At 43.8% G+C, this 21,967-nt stretch overlaps 1 protein-coding gene across 1 annotated transcript; it reads right to left on the bottom strand.

Moving 5' to 3' along the window:
• Positions 1 to 1,179: 1,179 nt before the first annotated feature.
• On the bottom strand, positions 1,180 to 20,199 carry LOC112660826 (centriole, cilia and spindle associated protein). Its single transcript, XM_049108767.1, has 3 exons — positions 19,765 to 20,199; positions 6,622 to 6,890; positions 1,180 to 5,305 (listed from the first exon to the last, which is right to left on the bottom strand). Exons 1-3 carry the CDS (start codon positions 20,159 to 20,161, stop codon positions 5,129 to 5,131), a joined length of 843 nt encoding a protein of 280 aa, XP_048964724.1. The 5' UTR covers positions 20,162 to 20,199; the 3' UTR covers positions 1,180 to 5,128.
• Positions 20,200 to 21,967: the final 1,768 nt, after the last annotated feature.

The following is a 21,967-nucleotide window of genomic DNA, read 5'->3' as shown; positions in this document are numbered from 1 at the left end:
ATTCTAACACCAGTTCAGTTTTCAAACCCTCTCCAGTGCTACTTGGATCTGGATCTGTCACCATCTTGCGATCAACGTGAAATGTGGGAGGTATCTATCAGCTGAGGTCTCAAATGTTTGGTATGCTAATTGGGGTCAGCTCCACAGGTGAACAGTGTGAACCAGGTGAGCAGGTCATGGGTGAGTAAAGCTCATAAATAACTTTGTAGAATCCCTATGCTCACTCCAGTACTTCCTGGGTCCTCTAGCCCAACACTTCCACCCCACTCCAGTAAGTGAGTCCCAGCCCCAACTCCTTGGTACCACAGCCTCTACCAAATGGAAAAGAAACTCCCTTCCCTCAGAAGGCTCTTGCAGGCTACTGTTGGCCTGGGGCTCCAGCATGAAAAATGGAGGCAACCAAGAAGAGGGCATTGCCCCCACTCCTTCTGAGCTCTCGCACTTGTTTTTGTGCCACAAGCCAGGCTTCTCTAGGATCTCTGTACCATTGTGCTCACTTCTCTATTTGGGGCCATGTTGCATTCTGGCTGGGAGATACCAGAGGAAATACAAACTGGTGAAATCACCACTTCAGTTGTACTTAGAATTCTGGCGTTCTCCCTAACCTGCTTGGTGTTGTTTACTTCTTCAAGTCTTCCAATGGTTGTGCCATACATTCTGTCCATTCTGTTTTATTGCTATGTTCAGTGAGAACAAAAGGTGTGTGTTAACTCCACCTAATCTGGAACACAAACCTTCTCTACGATATTAAGAGAAAGATATGATAGAACATGTATGGCATTACATACTTGTGCACCCTCCAAAAAACATTCATCTAACTCCATAGATAAGTGTTTAGAGAAAAGGTCTGCGAGCTTACATACCTAACACTGGTTTCCTCTAAGAAGGGATGCAGAACTTTGGTCATGGGGTGGTACTGAAAGAAATTTCACTTTTTTACTCTATGTTTCTTTTAAATTATTTTAACTAGGCACTATTGCTTTTGTAATTTTCAAAATAGGAAAGTGTGAGGAAAAGACTAGGAAAACTTCATAGTTCAACTCAAAGTATATATACAGAAAGTATCTTTTCCTGGGTACAAAATATCTTATTAAACATTTGTCTCCTAAAATATCCATTTAGGAGTCAACATGATCATACATTTTTTTCTAATCAGAATTATTTCCCACAAAACAGAAATTTCAGTCTGTAATATTAACTTTATTCACATTTTTCCAAGAAATTGCAATATTAAATATAAGCTAAAAGCAATACATAGTTCTTAGAAAATACAACCCAAAATTCTCATTGCCTGAGCTTTGTGATTATAGGTTCCCAGCCTTTGTTCCTTCAGAATGTTAAATTGAAGTCTGTACTCAAAATAAACATATAACTATAGGGGGAGACTGTTCTTAAGTACAGTTTTGCTAATTATAAAAGAAATCCAAAGAGAGGCTTCTGATGTCTTCATGCAGGTGTCCTGACTTTCAAAATGGCAATAAGTATTAAAAGAAGCAACTTATTTCCATCTCACACTCATAGGCTTGAAGGGAGCAAATCTGGGTATCTAGACATAGCTCCTTGCAAAGAATTTGGTATTAGGCATATACTTACACCGGTTAACTCCCTATTCATTCTGTTGTACAAAAATCCATTTCAAATGCAAATATTTTGAAATGATCAGGTCATTTTTTTAGGACTCCTTTTTACATATTATGGAACTTATCACCAGACTATAGTGAGGACATTATGAGTCAGGCATTAGCATTTTAATATCAAACCAAATACAGAATCAAGATAAACAAACATTAGCACCATTTTTACTTTAGTCCAGGGTAAAACTATCCATGAAACTATTTTTTACTGAAGTAGTCAACAAGAAAAGTTGTTTTCACTTCTAACATATGCTTTGCCTCTCTCCCTCTTTGCCAATAATACTTTTGAACATTTTAAATACCACGTACTACTATAAACATTCCATTTTTAAAGTTTACGCTCAGTATAGCATTTCAAGTTAAAGGAGGAGGGGAATCACTACAGATTCTTTTTAACCCTGCCAAGAGTGCCGAATTCTGTTTTGGAAGGTGACTTCTAAAAACTCACAGACACCTTTCATGCAAGTTAGTTAACTGACTTGGAGTGATCTCACAACCACACCTTTCAAGTTATTAGCAATTTTTATTTAATGTAACAATGACAAAGCTATTACATATGAAGTGCCATAAATATGCGTGTACTACATCATGATCAATTAAGATAACCTACATCCTATTATGTGTTTAGTAAACTTTAAAAAAAATATATGTGTGTGCTTACAAATGTTATGGCGATGGAGGAACAAATATATATATATATATATGTTTATATATATATTTTTATATATATAAAAAACCAGAGGTACCAAGTGTTTTGATACCTCCTAAATAAGAGCAGCCTTTTAGGTTTTATTTTATTTTTATTTTTTTATTTTTTTATTTGCCTTTTAGGTTTTAAAAGAAAGAATAGATTCCTATTTACTTCTCATTCACTTTGGTCCAGCAGAGTGCTAGATGTTATTCAATACTGTATTACTGCTTTTAATAAAGGTAACACAGAAAACATGTTTATGGCAAACTGTTTTAATTTTAAAACCAAAATTTAAAAGAGTCTTATGTAGCAATTATTCTATCTTTCATTTTAAATGTCACTGGATTCTCAACAGTTTCAAACTTTTCAACATGAAAGGTAATTTTAAACTGTCTTTCAGTTTGTCCCATGAATTAGAAACATAATTAAAACTACATTAGTTTCTAGAGTGAGAAGGAAAAAGACCATCAAATTGTTATCACTTAAAAAAACATCATGGGCTCAAAAGGTAATTTTCACCTCTAAAAAGAAAAGACACCCTAACTAACTAATGACTTGGGCATAGGAAGGGCACTCACAATTAATTCAGATTGATTTATTCATTGTGCATGCATATTAAAAGTACTCTAAAAATTGTGATCACTTGTCCTCTACTTAAAAAGGGGGGGGGGTGGGGGAAACTGGCCAATATTGCCTCCTAGGTTTTATCTCCATCTGGAGTTTTCAGTAGTAAGAATGTTAGATACGAGTCTGTTCTCTAAAGGAGAGAGAGAGTCTGGCTCGGTCAAAGCCTAGAGAAAGTTGAGTTTCTAAGGCAGCCTGTCAGCGTGGGGCCTAAGCTACCCCCAAGGCTAGCTTCCCTAAGATTGTCAGGTGCAACAGGAACGCTTGAGCTTCATGGCTAAAACCAAACATGCAAGAAGTGGTTTGAAAGGAACAGTTTTTACAGTCAGCTACACCATCACAATGCCACATGATTTTGATTGTTAGGTACCTGCAGTGTTTAAGGACTTGAACAATAATTACGGCAACAATCACCAGAATTATTAGCAAGGTTGTTTGGACCAACATATAGAACTTCTTGTTAAATATACATCTCAAAGATTAGGAGAGCTCTCTATGTAAAAGAATTCATTTCAAAATGATGCAAACATTTAAAAAGTACTTTTTTAAAAGCTCATGATTAGGTGAGTTTTCAAAGTTTACTACAGTATTACAATGATACTGTGGGAAGACTTTATGTAGAATAAAACATATCTGTGTTCTAAAAATTGACAATGGGGGCACCTGGCTGGCTCAGTCAGTACAGCATGTGACTCTTGCTCTGAGGGTCATGAGTTCAAGCCCCATGTTGGTTGTGGAGCCTACTTAAAAAAAAAAATAAAAAATAAAAAATAAAAATAAAAAAGTTAAAACTGAACATGATACTTCAAAGATCCAGAGTAAAAAATATCAAGGAAATTTTCAACCTCACATCTAACAGCAAACTTTATCTGCCCATCTCCAGGTGCCTGGCCTAGTCAAAAGGAGTCTCTTACAGAGAATTTAGCACTCAACCTTCCTGTAGATTTTTCTCTATCTGCTGGATGGAAACCAAGGGTTTCTTAAAACCATTTTTCTACCCCAAAAGCAATTGTACCAGGGAAGGAGCACTTTGTTTACATACTCACATCTGTGCCTAGACACACACCACCATTCTCCCACTGTAAGTTCTCTGTAACACCTGCTGCCTAGTCATGTGTTTCAGCCAGAAGTCTGAATAATGTACATCATTGAGGCTTTGTTATAAATGAGTCTGTAGGGGAGAAGTGCAGAAAGGAGGGGTGGGCCACATCTCTAATTGGTATCAAAACATTTGTCCCCCATCCCCAGTGAGCAAAACAATCTCAGCATAATTAAATGAAATTTCACATTGTAAGTTCTAAACATCATTGCCAACTATTATATATAGAAGAGGCAAAAATCCACAGTGCATATGTGCCAAAAGGCCAGACTGCAGCAAGGAATGATTCCCCATTATGTGTTTTAAAAAAAAAAAAGTTGCAATAATAAAAAAAAAGTTTCAAAAGAAACTTCAGTACTACTCTAAATACATGGCACTAGCACTTCATTCACTGGAATGCTTTTGATCTATTAAACTATGAAATAATAAGTGCCTCAATGACAATTTAAAGAGAAAAGAGGACCCTCAACCCAACCCAGATAATTCTTAAATTCAGTCTGCGTGACGTGATGCCGAATCTGAAACACAAATAAGTTTAATTTTTCAGGAACTACCAAGATTCTGGTTTCACTACACAGGAGTCAGTATTAGTGTTGAAACTCACTTTTAACAAGCTATTCTTTCACATAGAAAACTCCACATAAGGAAAATGGGTCTTAAGCTGCAAGTTGGAATGATCTTACTGGCTATGGAATCTGAAAGTTATTAGAACAGGATGAAAATAGGCTCCGGCTAAACTGATGAAAATATTGAATGTTAAGCATCTGTAGCCATTTAAAGGCATTCGGTGTCGGTGTCTGAAAAGATTAAGATGCTTTAAAACAAAACCCTTATAAGAATATCAAATATTTAGGGAATTATCTCCATAAATAACCAAATGTCTATGGCTTCAACTGTCACCCTACGGCTGAGGTAGGTGACCAGGATCCGTCGAGACAGAGCAGTCTTTAGGAAATTCCCTATGAAAAACCTTAAATAATCTGTTGGTTTCTTAAACCTGTCTCTGTTTTCTTTTGATGGTTTTTCTCTTGTTCTTTCTTTATACCTTTTCAAAGAGGCTGTCCCAGCAACCGTGTCTGCTTATGCTCGTGCTGAATAGCACCTCATATATTCTGTCATCCACGGGTTCTCGGAGGCGGAAGGCTTCACCCGTCTGTTCTTCTCCACCTCCACGGAGTGAGCACGCTGCCTCTGGGTGACCAGTTTCCTTTTTTCCACCTGTCTTCTGTTCTTGGCTCGTAATGCTGATTCATGAATCTAAGTCACAAGTAAAAAATTATTCTTACTTCCAAAATAAAAGTATAAAAACTTATGTGGCATTTGCAATAATTTTCAAGAATTCCTGCAGTGAAGCTACCCCCAGGTCACCCGAAGCAGGGCAGAGGCAAGCCCAGCCTCCTTACATTCCTGTGTGTAAAAGCTCCTTGGGAACAGCCGTTCCCTTGCCCACTGTAAGTGACAGAGACAGGCAATCACAAGAGATGTCCACTGGACTGAATCTTAGATAGAAATGGTAAACAACTAATTTGCAACATGCCCCTAGAAATTGGCTCTGGAAAGTTATTGAAAAAGCTGAGCATTAAGCCTGGATAAGTATTCCATTAAAAGACTTTAAGTATTTTTACGGCAATATATTTTTTTTTAAAAAGTCTCAAGGGATTTCACCACTTAAAAGACATTTTCACACTATAAACTCTGTTAAACTTAAAACAAAACAAAACAAAACTCTGTTAAACTTAATCCCATGGAATTACCATAGTCTTTTGTTAAACCACAGCTTCATTGTCTCAAATATCACTCCAAAAAACACCATCTGCTAGGGTTCGTTCAGAAGTATGTTCGGTAAAAGTCTGATTATAGTATTTCATCAGAATTCAAATTGTTTGTACTTTCTGCTTCATTCCATTCACTCTTTGCTCTAGGCTGTGGGAGCTGTGCTGACACTAACATACATCACTGTTCTGGGGCTCCACACATGAAGACCTCCTGCCAGACACGTTCTCAGGACTAAGTATGAGACAACCAAGGTTCCAAGGAGCAAAAGCCACTGGATGTGGATGAGCAGGGGAAAACATAATCATCCAAATATAATGCAAAGAACAAAAGGGAGTCTATAGCAGATGCCAAGAATGAGAGGAGAAGCCATCTAACAGGAGAAAACAAAGGAGTCAAGGGATACCAGTGATCAATCCTAAAGGAACTGGAAACCTCTCAAGAGGCCCATGGCAAACCCAGATGGGCAGCTGCCAGCCCTGGTTGTGCTTCTCCTGTGCCCCAACTGGCCTCCTAGGAACCTGAAAACCCTGACTCCAGCCACTTCTTCACCTGGCTCCAAGTTGGGTAAACCTTCCAGACACCAACTAACTCCCAGCAAAATCCCTCAATCTGCTGGGAAGGTAACGCCCAGAGAGATGCCCAGTCCTGGGCTTTCCTTGTCCCCCACCTGCCCCCACCATCCCCTAGACCTACCATGACCCAAAGCATTGCAGTGAGCACAGGACCTGTTTACAGGAGCACAGCCCAACCCCCATCCTCCAGGGAAAGGCAGAGAAGCTGGGTGCACACGAACCCACCTCATGCACTGAGGCGGAAGCACAGACGTTGTGAGTTTTTTGGCTTCCTGTATCCATCTGTTTTTCTCCCCACCCGTAAAGGGCAAATGGATGCTTGTTCTCTTTTATTCTACTTGATGATCTTTGAGGACTTTTGACTGCTTTCCTATTTCCTCTAGCAAGTAAGGCACTTTGTTGCTGTCGAGGTTCAGTACTGTTAAGTAACTTGTCAGTCTCTTTTGTTCTGATCTGTTGTTCAGGTTTTTCTTTTAGATCTTTCACTTCCAGTGCTAAAAAAAAAAAAAAAAAAAAGGAGATAAAACAAAATGAGAATGTTGTAAAATCATGTTTACATAGAATTACTTTAAATATTTGGGTTGTAAAATTCACAATGCTTAATTCAGTAACTTTTTCACTGATAGCTCAATTCACAATTTCCTGGAAAGCAGAAATACAGAAACAAGTTAGTGCCATACTTTTCAGTCTATCCCATTTTAAAATCAACAAATACACCAAGATTGAACCAAGCCTATTCGAAAGAACAGATGTTTTTCATATTTTTAAAAAAGATTTTATTTATTTGAGAGAGAGAAAGCACAAGAGAGAGAAGAGAGCACAAGCAGAGGGAGGCACAGGCAGAAGGAGATGGAGAAGCAGACTCCTCACTGAGCAGAGAGCCCAACATGGGGCTTGATCCCAGGACCCTGAGATCATGATCTGAGCCAAAGGCAGATGCTTAACCAACTGAGCCACCCAGGTGCCTCCATATTATTATTTTTTTTAAGATCCGGTTTTTTTGGGATCCCTGGGTGGCGCAGTGGTTTAGCGCCTGCCTTTGGCCCAGGGCGCGATCCTGGAGACCCGGGATCGAATCCCACGTCAGGCTCCCGGTGCATGGAGCCTGCTTCTCCCTCTGCCTGTGTCTCTGCCTCTCTCTCTCTCTCTCTCTGTGACTATCATAAAATAAATAAAAATTAAAAAAAAAAATTTAAAAAAAAAAAAAAAGATCCGGTTTTTTTTTGGGGGGGGGGGTGCAGACATGGGGGGGGAGGGGGGGGAGAGAGAGAGAATATCCCAAGCAGACTCCAAATCCTGGCACAAAACCCAACACAGGGCTCCATCTCAAGACCCTGAGATCATGGCCTGAGCCAAAATCACAAGTCAGATGCTCAACAGAGCTCTAGGCACCCCCATTTATTCATATTCTGAGATTAAGCATCTCAATTAAATTAAAAGCTAGAAAGCACCAGAGCCTAACAGCTTTCTCCACAACCCCAAAGTAGGCCCAGCCATCAATGTCTTGCTTCAGATAAAGATCTGGATTTGTGGTAATCACTCAGCAGCTGTAAAAGTTAGTTTTTAAGCCACTCAACTGGAGTTCCAGGATTCCATTTCTTCCTGACGGCACTATGATTGGGGAGAGCTCCCGATGGCTCTTACATGCTCAATGTCATTTCTTTTTGATGTTCCATGAATATGGAGAGCTCCCTATGCCTCTAACCTCTAACATGCTCCTTGTGAGAGAGAGCTGGTGACCGTAATTTGAAAAGTCCTCAGTCACAATAGGGAATGGTTTCCATAGTTACCTAGGTGCACAGCTACGCATTCCCAGCCTGAAGAACCAGAGAGGAGGGCTCCTGCTCTGAGGGCTTCCCCAACAAACACTTGCAATAGAAATGACTAAATGAATCAGAATCCACAGTCTACACAGTCCTAAATTCTGTCAGCAGAGTGGGAAAAACTCTGAAGGAAAATGGGACTGCCCTATCTGGGTTGAACACTGGACATTAAGAATACACTCTAAAACACACCCACTTCCCTTACTTTTTATAATTTTCATTACCATTTTTTTTTAAAGATTTTATTTATTCATGAGAGAGACAGAGACACAGAGACACAGGTAGAGGGAGAAGCAGGCTCCCTGTGGGAAGCCTGATGCGGAACTCAATCCCAGGATCCTGGGATTACAACCTGAGCCAAAGGCAGATGCTCAACCACTGAGCCACCCAGGTCCTCCATGATTTTCGTTGTTTTTTATAAACTTTTTATAAAAGTTATACTGTTTTGTTTAAACCTTTTGCAAGCTCATGTTTCATTTCGGCCTAAATTTACATTTTATTGACATAAAATTGGTATATATTATATAAATTTTTGGTGTACAGCATTATAATTTGAATATTTGAATACACTACAAAGTGATCACCACTGTAAGCCTATTACCATCCATCACTGTGTGACTGAGCCCCTTCACCCATTCTGCCCTCCTCTGGTAACCATCAATCTGTTCTCTGTATCCATGAGCTTTTGTTTTGTTCATTGATTTGTCTTGTTTTTTAGATTCTACATATAGGTGAGATCAAATAGTATTTGCCTTTCTTCATCAGATTTATTCACTTAATATGAAACCTTTTAGAAACACCCATATTGGGGCACCTGGGTGGCTCAGTGGTTGAGCGTCTGCCTTCGGCTCAGGTCATGATCCCGGGGTCCTGGGATCCAGTCCCACATCAGGCTCCCCACAGGGAACCTACTTCTCCCTCTGCCTATGTCTCTGTGTCTCTTATGAATAAGTAAAAAAATTTTTAAAAAGAGAGAAAGAAAGAGAGAGAGGAAGAAACAAACACCCATGTTGTTACAAATGGAAGATTTCCTGGCTTTTTTTTTTTTGTAGCTACTCAGTAATATTCCGTTGTATGTAAATATATGCCTTACCTTTTTTATCCATGCATCCATCAATGGCCACTTAGGTTGCTTCTTTATCTTGGGTACTGTAACTCATGCTGTGATAGGGCTGCCTATGTCTTTTCAAATCAGTGTTTTTGTATTCTTCAGATAAATACCCAGAAGTGGAATTGCTGGATCATATGGTCAGTTCTATTCTTACTTTTATGAGTAATCTCCAAACTGTTTTCCACAGTGGCTGTACCAACTTCTATTCCTACCAAGTGTATGAGGGCTTCCTTTTCTCCACATCCTTGCAACACCTGAGATTTCTATCCTATCTTTTTGGTAATAGCAATTCTAAGGTGTGAGGTGATTCGCATTTCCCTGATAATTACTGATGTTTAACATCTTTTCATATGCCTATTGGGCATCTGTATAACTTCTTTGGAAAAATGTCTATTCAGATCCTCTGCTCATTTTTTTTTTTCATTTGAGTTGTTTGGTTTTTTTGTTGTTGAGTTGTGTGAGTTCTCTATGTATTTTGGATATTGACCCCTTATGGGATATCTTATTTGCAAATATCTTCTCCCATTCAATAGGTTGCCTTTTTGTTGATGGTTTCCCTCACCGTGCAGAAGTTTTCAGCTTGTTGTATTCTCATTTATTTTTGCTTTAGTTTCCATTGCCTTTGGAATCAGATCAAAAAACACCTTGCTATGAGGAGCCTACTGCCTATGTCCTCGTCTAGGCATTTCATGGTTTCGGGTCTTTAATATACTTGAGTTACTTTTCGTGTCTGGTATAAGACTGTGATCTAGTTTTATTATTTTGAATAAGAGCTCCTTATGCATCTAGGGCTCCATTTCATTTACTCCAGCTGTTTAGGTCTTAAGGATACCCCTCACTTCAGATACTCCAGAATTTGTCTCTAGCTGATGATTTTATAGATTGCTATTCCAAAACCTCATCACTTCTTTAGGACATGCTCTTGTCTCTTACTATTTTTTTTTAAGATTATTTATTTATTTATTCATTCATTCATTCACAAGAGACAGAGACAGCCAGAGACATAGGCAGAGGGAGAAGCAGGCTCCCCGCGGGGAGCCCAATGCAGGACTCAACACTGCATCTTGCCCTGAGCCAAAGGCAGACTTTCAAACACTGAGACACCCAGGTGCCCCTTGTCCCTTACTATTTTTAGTTGTGATTCTTTTCTTGCTTCTGTCCATGTTCCCTTTAGAGTGAGCCCCTGAAAAGGAAATCTTGATCCCAGGGCAGAAGTATAAGGAGCCTCAATAGATCATCTGTCATTTCTGTCTTCAGCAATGACCTTGACTCTACCAGACTGTTTCATTTATTACTATATATTTTAAGAAACAAACAATGCACTGACCCTGGAGTACCACTGTACCCTTTGTACCACTGTGCCATATCTTTAAACACAGCACTTGAGATGCCAATTTTCCATTTTACCATGAGATCTAAATCCATTCCTTGCTCAAACATTTCTGAGTGAAGTGTCCATCTTTGTTTTCTTCTTTGCTGGCTCTAGGAAGAGGGGGAAAGGAGCCCATCAAGATCAAGACAAAGGGAAACAGAAGGGGGGGGGGCAAAGCATGTGCAGTCACAGAACTGAGAAAGAGAAGGAAAACAATCTAAATCATCTTCCTTGATTCATTTCTCTTCTTCCTCTTCCTCTCCTACTCCATATGAGACTAACCTAGGTCTTCCAGAGAAGCCTACCCAGAGAAGGTAAAAATGATTTAAAGGACAAGCTAGCCAGGAGGAAAATAGAAAAGAGAATCTCAGCAAGGGGGAATGTCTTGTTCAAAGGCCTGGAGAGAAGAGGGAATATAAATAGTTCAAAATGACAAGTACACAGAGAGTCTATGGATGAAGGCACGGAGCAGGCAGCAAGGGTGAAATACGTTCTATGCCAAACTCAGGAATTTTATTTTATCCTGAAAATGATGAAGAATCACTAAAGGATTTTAAGCTGGAAAATGACATGCCCTATTTGCATTTTAGGAATAAGGCCTCCTGCGAAAGTGAAGGATGAGTTAGAGAAGTGAGGCCAGAAAGGCCAGCTACCAAATAATGGCAAAGCTTGGAGGTTGCGGGGGAAGTGGGGGGAAGTGGGGACCAATAGTCATGGTAAGGGTGGAGAGGCAAAAAAGGACCAGAGGGCACCCACTGGGCTTGGCAGGTGCTCAGACTCACTGGGCACTTGTGAACTACACACTCATCAGAACAGCAGGGAGGTGGTGCCAAAGCCTCTCCAGGGCAGACAGCCCAGCAATGCTGGGCAAGACTGACAGGTAAACACAGACACAACATAGCACTGGGAGCAAAGAGGGGTCTACTGCTCCCACAAGTGTTTGCAGTGGATGGTCAGGCCATCCCCCGAGAAAAGGCCCACCACAGAATAAGGAAAAGATACTCGCCTCAGATGTGAGATGCTTCTGGAACAACCAAGCAGCCACCCAGCCACTGGACACTTCATCTGTGACCCAGGAGAGAAGGTGGTGAATGAGCAGGTGGGAGCTGAGGTTTGAAGGTGAAACAGATTACCCAAGGAGCAATGCAGTCAGAGGGGAGAGTAGAGTCAGGTCCCTGGGGCCACCATTATTTAAGGAACAGCCAGGCTGAGGAAGGACAGCCCAAGAAGGAAAAAAGAATTGCCAGAAAAGTATAAAAACTAACCAGGTGAACAACTAAGGAAGACCGATAAAGAAGATAGCAATAGATAAATAGATAAAGGAGATAGCAATTAACTGCCAAATACGACAGGGAGGGTTAGTAAGATGAGGAGGAAGGGACATGGCATTTGGCCAGCAAGCTGTCCCATGGCTGACAGAAGGGAACATGGGGTTAGGGAACCAGACCACAGCGGGTTATGGGGTGAACAGAGTGGAGACTTCAGTTCTGATAACAGTGGGCTCCTGGACCAACCTTCCCCACCATGGATAAATAAAGGCTGCTATTAATAATCCAGAGTGTCCACAGGCACCCAACACAAAAAACTACACTCTTCTCTGGAGACCCAAGGCCTTAAATTATTCCTGCAAGTAATTTTTCAAACATAATTATGGGTACACCTGGGGGCTTGGTTGGTTAAGTGTCTGACTCCTGGTTTCAGCTCAGGTCATATAGTCTCAGGGTCATGGGATCAAGCCCCTCATTGGGCTCCACACTCAGTGCAGAGTTGGCTTGTCCTTCTCCTTCCCCTGCTGCTCCTTCCCCAGCTCGCACATGCATTCTCTCTCTTTCTCTCAAATAAATAAATAAAATCTTAAGAAAAAAAAAGAAAAGGGCAGCCCCGGTGGCACAGCGGTTTAGCTCTGCCTGTAGCCCGGGGTATGATCCTGGGGACCTGGGATCAAGTCCCACATCGGGCTTCCTGCATGGAGGCTGCCTCTCCCTCTGCCTGTGTCTCTGCCTCTCTCTCTCTCTCTCTCTCTGTGTCTCTATGAATAAATAAATAAAATCTTTAAAAAAAAAAAGAAAATTAAAATAAGGGAAAAAAGATCATGGATTAATAAAAACACATAATAAAGAAGATCCACATAGCCAAGAGTTAGTTTGGGAAAAAAAACTAATAGAATTCATAAGTTTCTGGCAAGATCAAGAAAGAAAAGAATAAAGAAAAGAAAAAAAAAGGAAAGTAAAGGATAGGAAAGAAAAGTAAAAAATAAACATAAGTAAAAATCTAACAAATAGAATTTAGATTAAATATACACCAATGACATGCGCATATGGTCCCTTCATCCCAAAAGCCCACTAGAGTGAAGGAAAAAAGGAAGAACTCACAGGATAAAAAGCAAGGGAGGCAATTTATCAGGCGTCAATAAAATTCTGGAAGCTAGAAAGTAGATGAAGATGTAGAAGTGACCTTGCAGAATTGAATAGGATGAATCCTAACTCCCTGTACAAGAAAGCCCCATAGGACACAAACTGAACCCCAGAGAACTGGAAAATGAAGTAGTAGGCTAGAGCAACAGATTGCCTTTTCCAAAGGTCCTGCATTAATCAGTGCCCCAGCCCACATGCTCTTCTGACAACAGAATATGAACATGCTTGTTGAGAATTGGGGTAGTGGACGGTTCTTCCCCTTGAACCTGCGTAGACTTTTGTAAGCAGGGAATGGGGTAAAAGGAGTGCTACAAGGCTCCTAGTGATAAGTCATAAAGAGCAATCCAGCATCTGCCCGGCTCTCTCTCAGGAACCCATGCCCTTGTTGGCCAGCCAGCATGTTATGAGAAAGGCCAGGGGCATGAAGATGTCACATACTAGTGTCCTAGCAGACAGCCCCCAGGCCTGGCACCTTCCAGCAGAGGCTGCAGACAGCAAAGAGTAGAAACAAGGCAAATCCCTGTACCCAGGCCAAATTTCAACCCACAGAAACCATGGGCAATAATAAACAAGTGTGGGAATCTTAAGCCACTAGTTTGCAGGGTAATTCTGTTATGTAGTTGTAGATACTTCTTGTGTAGTCTTCCCTCTAGTCCATAAGCACCCCCACATATAGAGTTCCTGAAAAGCTCTTCAAGCCTTACTCTTATATATGAGGAGACAGGCTAAGAGCAAGCATGTGAGTATATCCTCTAAAAAGAAAAAGACCAAAATATACAGAAAAGACTAGGAAATGTAACAGAGCTCTCAAAGGATATTTATGGCTTTTTCTCTTTTTTTTTTTTTTTTTTTTTTGAGTTAAAAGAAATCCAAGAACAGGATGCTATTTTTTTATTTTTAATTTTTAAAAATAACACTTGGGACCAAAAAAATGTGATCTCTTCAAAATTTAAAACTAGATGCTAGAATTAAAAATTTTAGTGTAAAGTTTGGAAGATAAAATTGGTGAGTTCTCCAAGAACACAGAACTCAAAATTCCAATATCAAAGAAGTTTTAAATAAAAATGTTAGAGATTTGATCCAGGAATTACCCCATCCAAAAATTATAGAAAGAAAAAATGAATAGAGCACAAGAAATTATTTAAAAGAATGCTAGAAAATATTACTGAACTGTAAGAAAACTTTCCAGACTAAAGAGGCCCACCAAGTTGTCACCCTCACTGAATGATAAAAGACATACACATATCGGGTACCTAGCAGGCTCCGTTGGTAGAGCATGCAACTCTTGATCTCAGAGTGAGGAGTTCAAGCCCTACACTGGGTATAGAGCTTATATTAAAAAAAACAACAACAAAACAACAACAAAAAAACAAAACAAAACAAAAAACGTAGAATTTTAGAACACCTAGGATAAAGAGAATCTCTTAAAAAATGCCCCCGCTACAAAAAAAAAAAAACCCAAAAAACCACATTGGGTCAGAATGGCACAGTACTGTAAAATGCAAGACCAGGGGCACCTGGGTGGCTCAGTCAGTTCAGCATCTGCCTGGGATTGAGTCCCACTGGGGCTCCCTGGCTCAGCAGGGAGCCTGCTTCTCCCTCTCCTCCCCCACTCTTGCTTGCTCTCTCATTATCTCTTTCTCTCAAATAAATAAAATCTTTAAAAAATTTAAAAAATAATAAAACACAGACCAAAAATTAGGATTCAGTATAATAATGCCTTAAGACACTGAAATTTCCACCTTGCAAAATACCAATCCAACTTTGGATATAATAAAGGTATCTTCAGCCATGCAAGGTCACAAAATTATTACTTCCCATGCAACATTTCTCAGGACTTACGGAGTATGGATTACACCAAAAGGAAGGGATTAGCAACACAAAGGAACATTTGAGATTTATTTATTTTTTATTTTTTTTTAATTTATTTATTCATGAGAGAGAGAGAGAGAGAGGCAGAGACACAGGAGGAGGGAGAAGCAGGCTCCATGCTGGGAGCCCGACGTGGGACTCGATCCCAGGACTCCAGGATCGCGCCCTGGGCCAAAGGCAGGCGCCAAACCGCCACCCAGGGATCCCCGCATTTGAGATTTATAAGACATGGATCAGATAAAGGAGGTAAGCGAAAAAAGGAATACTCAGGCAAACAGTGAAGAGAACACCCAGACTGAAGCTGTGTCAGATGTGGGCAGCCTAAATAGGAATAGGAGGATTGGGTTCAAAAAAAAAAAAAAAAAAAAAACTCTAAGGAAAAGAAATTAAATGAATAGAATACCTAATGTGTCTAGTATATGACAAATTTTGAAGTACTACCAGACTATTTCAAGCTCAATTAGTGATGGGAATATAAAAAATATATAAGCAAACAAACAAAAGAAACAATGATTAACTTCAGGATAAACATAAATGAAAAGAAAATGTAGTCTAAATACACTACATGGTCCACATGTAAATACTATTTTACATAGCCACCATAATTCAAACACAGTGTTTCAACAAAATAGTCATATAGTTAATAATGTGGAACAAAATGGGTGCTGCTATATATGTCAGGGAGTAGAAGTGGCAGAGCTAAAATCTTAAGCTGAATCATCTCCCATGATGGGATGTCAATACATAATATTTAAAATAAAAAAGCCGACAGATAAGTCTAGATAAGAAGAGGGCGGCCAAGGCTGAAAAGAGCAAGGGGTATGGGTGGGAAATAGGTCAGAATTATTGTTTTTTTTTTTTCATTTTAAGCATATTTTTTAAAATTATGCATATGTATAACTTAAAAAAAATTTTAAAAAGAAATGTGACAATGAAAAAAGGAATTAGAGACAGTCCAGACCTCTTCAAAGCATGTCACCGTAAACACTTTGACTACCACCCTTACCTCACACAAAAAAATGTCCTGACAGCTTTTTAGTCAAGGATCACTAGACATTTGCGAAAACTCTGTAACATGAAATAAAGGTTTATAGGCAAAAAGAACCAAAAATGGGGATAGGGTGGGGAACCAGAGACTATGCTATAGAAATTCACGGAGAAGAAAACAAAGAACTTCTAGTAATATCCTCCGCAAGATAACAGAAAATACTATGTGGATGAATCAAGAACAGAATACTATTTTTTAAGAAAAAATAAAAAGAGGAAGGGAGGGGGCGAGAGGGCAGGAAGAAAGCAAGCAAGTCCAGAGAATAAAATTAAATAAATTTAAAAGTAAATAGGATCCCACCAATAAAGAAAAAAATGTAGGGGATCCCTGGGTGGCTCAGCGGTTTGGTGCCTGCCTTTGGCCCAGGGCGCGATCCTGGAGTCCCGGGATCGAGTCCCGTGTCAGGCTCCCGGCATGGAGCCTGCTTCTCCCTCCTCCTCTGCCTCTCTCTCTCTCTATCATGAATAAATAAATAAATATTTTTTTAAAAATGTAATAGAAGAGTTGGAAGATATAATTGAGAATATCACCCAGAAAAACAGAAGAAAAAGATGAAAATAGGGGGTGGGTGCATATTAGAAAATCAGGGGATAAATTCCTGAAGTCTAATATCCAACTAAGGAGTTTAGAAAAAAAGGAACAGGAACAGAAATAGAAATAACAAAAGCATAAAAAAAAAAAAGAAATAACAAAAACAATCCAAGAAAACTTACCAAAATTACAAAGCAGGAATTTCACTGTAAGGACTCACCAAGCACACTGGAGGAAAACAGACTTAGATCAAGGAAAAAATTCAGGACGCAAAGGACAAAGAGAAGACTCTAAAAGCTTCCTGAGGGTGGAGACATGTCCTCAAGAATCAGGAGGACTTGGGACTGTAACAGCAAATACTATACGTTACAACACAACAGAGCAATGCCTCCAGATTTTTTAATTTTTAAAATTTATTTATGATAGTCACAGAGAGAGAGAGAGAGAAAGAGAGGCAGAGACATAGGCAGAGGGAGAAGCAGGCTCCATGCACCGGGAGCCCGACGTGGGATTCGATCCCGGGTCTCCGGGATCGCGCCCTGGGCCAAAGGCAGGTGCTAAACTGCTGCGCCACCCAGGGATCCCCTGCCTCCAGATTTTTTAGAGACAATACTTCCAACCTAGAATTCCATCCTCAGCCACAAACCCACTAAATCATGAGGGCAGATTAATGCTATTTTTTGACATCCAAGGTCTTAGAAAATTAACTTATGTACTCTTCTTCTCAGGAAGCTACTAGAAGACAACTCCAACAGGAGGGGTGAAGCAAGATGGAAGATGATGTAAGGGCCACACAAAGGCTCCTACCCAAGAGAGAAGCCAAGGAGTCTGCAGGGTGGTGGCCAAGAGCCCTCCCAACATGGAACTGGCAGGCAGCAGGCTGCAAGAGCAGCAACCAGGCCAATAGGAAGTAGGTCAGAGGCCCGGGGAGGGATGTCTTAAGATGTCGAGAGTGATAGTGAACCTGATGTGTTGGTTGTATTGTGAAAGAGAGAAAAGGGAGTCATGGCAAACAATATTGGGCAGCTTTGAGCAACATTTTCCAGGCACCATACTGCAGACGCTAATTGTAATCTAAAAACTCTGTGCTGACATATTACGAAGATGTGGGAAGGGGCCATGTGTAGGGGTTAGGAGGGGGTAAAAAGAATTAAAGCCAATAAATAATGCTAAAAACCGGTAAAAAAAAAAATTAAGTACCAATACTATTAAATGCAAATAGTAATTACTTATTGGTATTTACAAGTAACAATCTCCATGTTACTTGGAGAAACAGAAATCAACACCAAGGGAAAAACCAGAGGAGTAGAAAGTGGACCCCTAAGGAACAGGTAATTGGTCTGTGTCTGGCGAGGGAGCTGCTGGATTGTTGTAATAGGCCACACAGAACTATAGGATCCTATGTGCACACGTGGCTTCGGTAAAAACACGAACCAAATGTTTATGTTCTACAGAAACTCAAGAGTGCTCATCATTCTAGTATATAAAACCATCCACTGAAAACAAGGATTTTCAGTCCCACCAGACACAGGAATCATCAGGCGGGAGCAGAGCAAATGATCCTGCAATTAGGAGTCCTGGACTCAGCAAACATCCTTTCTTCTGCCTGATGCCTTAAACCAGAATATTAGCAGAGAAGAAACAACTGGCCTTAGCCACTGGTAGGATTCAGTGTCTCTAAGGAAACCAAAATAATCAGGAACTCAGGCAAACACAGGCACCATCCATACTACAATGCTATCTAAAAATTGCATTTATATACCCACAGAAATAATTGACACCCCTTTCACAAACAATGGAAAGGAAGGGCCAGAAGGAGAAAAGCATGTCCCGTCTGATAAAGTACATTTCACAACTTAGCTGGTAGATCTGTGCCACAGGAATAAACCAGAAGGCCCGTTCCCCTACCCCCACCACCTTCTGTTATTGGAATTCCTACCAGTGATCCCTGAAGCTAGGACTCATGCTTCTAGATATTCGGCAACCTCTGGGAATTTACAAGGAACCCGAGGATGGAGCGCAGCTCTGGCACAGATGTTGAACTGAGAAGAACTGAAGAGCACAGTAGCCTGGCTCTTTGACTCAAAGGTTACATCTCCTCTCCTCCTCGGCCTATTACAGAGAGGCGAGGAGGACAACCTGAAAAGAGTGGATTAATTGCCACTCACAATGCCCTAAAGCAACAAGATGCCACTAATCATTTACCGAGCTTCCATTTCTTCATCTATAAAATTGAGATTAAAATTTCACCATTTAGAATTATTTTGAACATTAAATGGGAAAATACATATTCTAAGTCCTCTAAGTGACTGGAGGCATAATAAGCTCTCAATAATTTTTGGTTGTTTTAATCGCCAGAGGGGTTTTTAAAATCGAGGGACCCCGGCCCGGCGTGGAGGGCGAGAGGTTGTGGGGCCAAGGCTGGGGAGCAGCAGGAAGGACCCTGGTTACTGCAGGCTGTATCCTGCCTGAGGCTCTGAATCTGGCCCTGAGCACCAGCAGCGACCATGCAGCCGGCTCTCAAGCGGAGCCCCCAGCTCCGCAGCCGTCTGGCCAGGAGAGAAGGTGCCGGGCCACGGCTGAAACCAGGCACGCAGCCCCGGAGAGCTGCCGCCCTGCCTCTGCACCAGGATGCGCTTCTGGGGTGGATGGGCCCGGGGTGGAGAGGGCCGAGCACTTGCAAGGAATGTTCTCCCCCCAACTAGGAGTTACGCAACAGCCTGCGTAAACAAATTCGAAATATTCTTTAGGCAAGAGGCAGCGAGATTAGAGTTAACAGAGAAAACCGCGGCCCCAATCACCAGACTGAAAGCCTGGCTCTGATTCTTAACCTGTCGCCGCAGGTGCTCTCGGAGAATCGGGTGAAAGCTGGGCTAGTCGGCGGGGAAAAGGGGCGCTAAGATATAAATAGATGGGGTTTTAGAGCTCACGAAGGCGACCACGGCCCTGGGGTGAAGGAGACCTGCAGTTGAGCGGCACCTCAACTGAATTCACAACTGGCTCAACCCAGAGCCACCGATGACGGAAATCAAGGGTGGGAGGGCGGAGGCGGGGCTGACATCATCCTTATTTTGTCAAGGGATGTGGATTCTTCCTCTACCCCGGGGAGGGGGGCGGGGGGGGTAGGGCTTGCCTCGCGCGCTGCGACACCCGGAGCCGGGCCGCTCGGACCCGGGCGCAGCCCCTCCGCCCAGTACCTGGCACAGCCGCCGCCGCCGCCGCCGCGCTCTCCGCGTCCCGGGCCTCCTCGGCCTCCGCCGCCTCCGCCGCCTCCGCCGCCTCGGCGCCCTGCTCCTCCGCCGGCCCGCGCGCCCGCCGCTCCGGCCCCTCCCGCGCCGCGGGCTGCGCGGGCGGCGAGGCGGGGGCGCAGGGGGGCGCGGGGCCCGCGGCGCCCGACGACGCCGACGACGCCGAGTCGTCCGAGGTGCCGGCCGGGCCCCAGTCGTCCCAAAGCCAGGGCGCGTGCGCCTGCTCCAGCAGCCGGCGGCCCAGGCGGTAGTGCAGCAGCTCGCGGTAGCACGGCCCGTACTCGTCCCAGCGCGGCTCCCGGTAGCGCTTCATGTACTCGCTCTTCACCCCGCTGCCCGGGGACATGGTGCCTCCCGCCGGCTCGAGCGCCAGCCGCTCCGCGCCGCCGCCTACGGAACCCGGGACACGACGGAGGCAGCCCCGCCCCTCCCGCCGGCCCGGCCCGGCCCGCCGCGACGTTTAAACCCGGAGCCCCGCCCGCGCGGGGCGGGCATGGGGGCGGGGGCATGGGGCGGGGCGGGGGCATGGGGCGGGGCGGGGGCATGGGGCGGGGGCGAGGGGCGGGGGCGAGGGGGCGGGGCGCGGGGCGGCCGGGCCGGGAAGGGGCGGGTCCCGGGAGGACCGCCAGGTAGCGTCCGGTGACCCAGTCCTGACAGCCCCGGCGGGTGCCGGGCGGGAGACTCCTGCAGGCTGGCGGAGCGGCCCGGACCGCGGGGGCCACCCGGGGGGGCCGCCAGAGGCTGCAGGCCGGGTGACAGGGCCGCGGGAGGCCGGGGGGGGCGGGGCGCCCTGCAGGCTTACCTCCTGGGTGCCGCGGCGCCCGGCCGGCCCTCTGTGCGCTCGGCGCAGCAGCTCGGAGCGGCCGGCTCTCCCCGCGCTTTCCTCCCGAGCAAGATGTCGCCGACGGCGCGGCGGCCCGCGTCCCTGCGGCAGCCGGGAACCCGAGGCGCCGCCTCAGTCCCCGGGAGCGGACGCCTCCCCCGCGCGCTCCCGGTCCCGGCCCCCGCCCCGCTGCGTGGGGGCGGCTGCTTCGCTGCAGAGCGCGAGGCGCGGGGAGGCGGCGCGCCTGCCAGCCCGGCCCCCGGCCCCCGGCCCCCGGCCCCCCGGCCCCCCGGCCCCCCGGCCCCCGGCCCAGGCGCTCGCGCACCCATGTCCCCAGTGCGCGCCGCCCCGCGCCCGCCACCGCAGGCGTCAGCTGGGGCCCGAGGGGCGGCCCGGACCGTGACCCTCGGCGCTCCCCTCCGGACGCACCTGCGCCGCTCACGTTTCCCAGAAAGCGGTCCACGCGTTGGCTCTTGCCTCCCTCCCTTCTGTGTTCACGGCACCTGTTAACTGTGGTTTTAACCCCTTTTTACGTTTTAGCACAATTCTTTTCTGGTCGACACACCCCAAACATGTTTAAACTTAATTAAAACCGCCAACCCACCCTCTCAGAGACCTTTGCGCAAGAAACCTTGGCGGATTCAGCGGCGCTGGGCGGGTATACAGTGTTGCTCTAGTTGTTACACTTTCAAGAATGACCCCACGCAGATTGTTACCCTCTATTAAAAAGGAGCCTCGATACAGTCTTTACAAAAAGAGTTGAAAGAAGCTTTGAAAAATCAATTAGCAGTTGAAAAGCAGGCCGAGGCCATGAATGAGTTACTGGGTTCTGGCTTCTATATTGGGATTTCCCCCCGTTCACCTACTATGGTTTTTCACCTACTATTTTTGCTTCTGTCTTCGTGCTCTGCCCCAGACATTCATTGTAGCTGAATGATCCAGAGGTACTCGTTGCCCAAGTGGGACGGGTCAAACTGTCCTGAGAACTTGAAGTTAGCAGTCCAGGAGTCATTGCCACTGGAGTGTTAATGGCACTTTTCTGGACAGACACTTCGTGGACTCCCACTGTAGACTTCCCTACAGTAGCCCTGACTTCTCTTCCCAGCCTTACATTTGTTTCTTGAGATACCCCCCAAGAACTTTCTCATGCTTTTCACTTTTTAAGCTGGCCAGGGTTGGTTTCAGATGGTTGCAACCAGAAGAATTTTAATAAATATATTAATAACTTGGCGGGGGGGGGGGATGACGATATGCAGTTCTATGAAACATGCAGAACACAATCTGTTTCAGTTAGCCTTGGCTGCATAATTAACCACCCCAAAACTCAGT

Source organism: Canis lupus, chromosome 4 (genome assembly GCF_003254725.2).
Source record: "Canis lupus dingo isolate Sandy chromosome 4, ASM325472v2, whole genome shotgun sequence".
Classification (NCBI taxonomy): Eukaryota; Metazoa; Chordata; class Mammalia; order Carnivora; family Canidae; genus Canis; species Canis lupus.
This window is presented reverse-complemented; position numbering and strand designations above follow the sequence as displayed.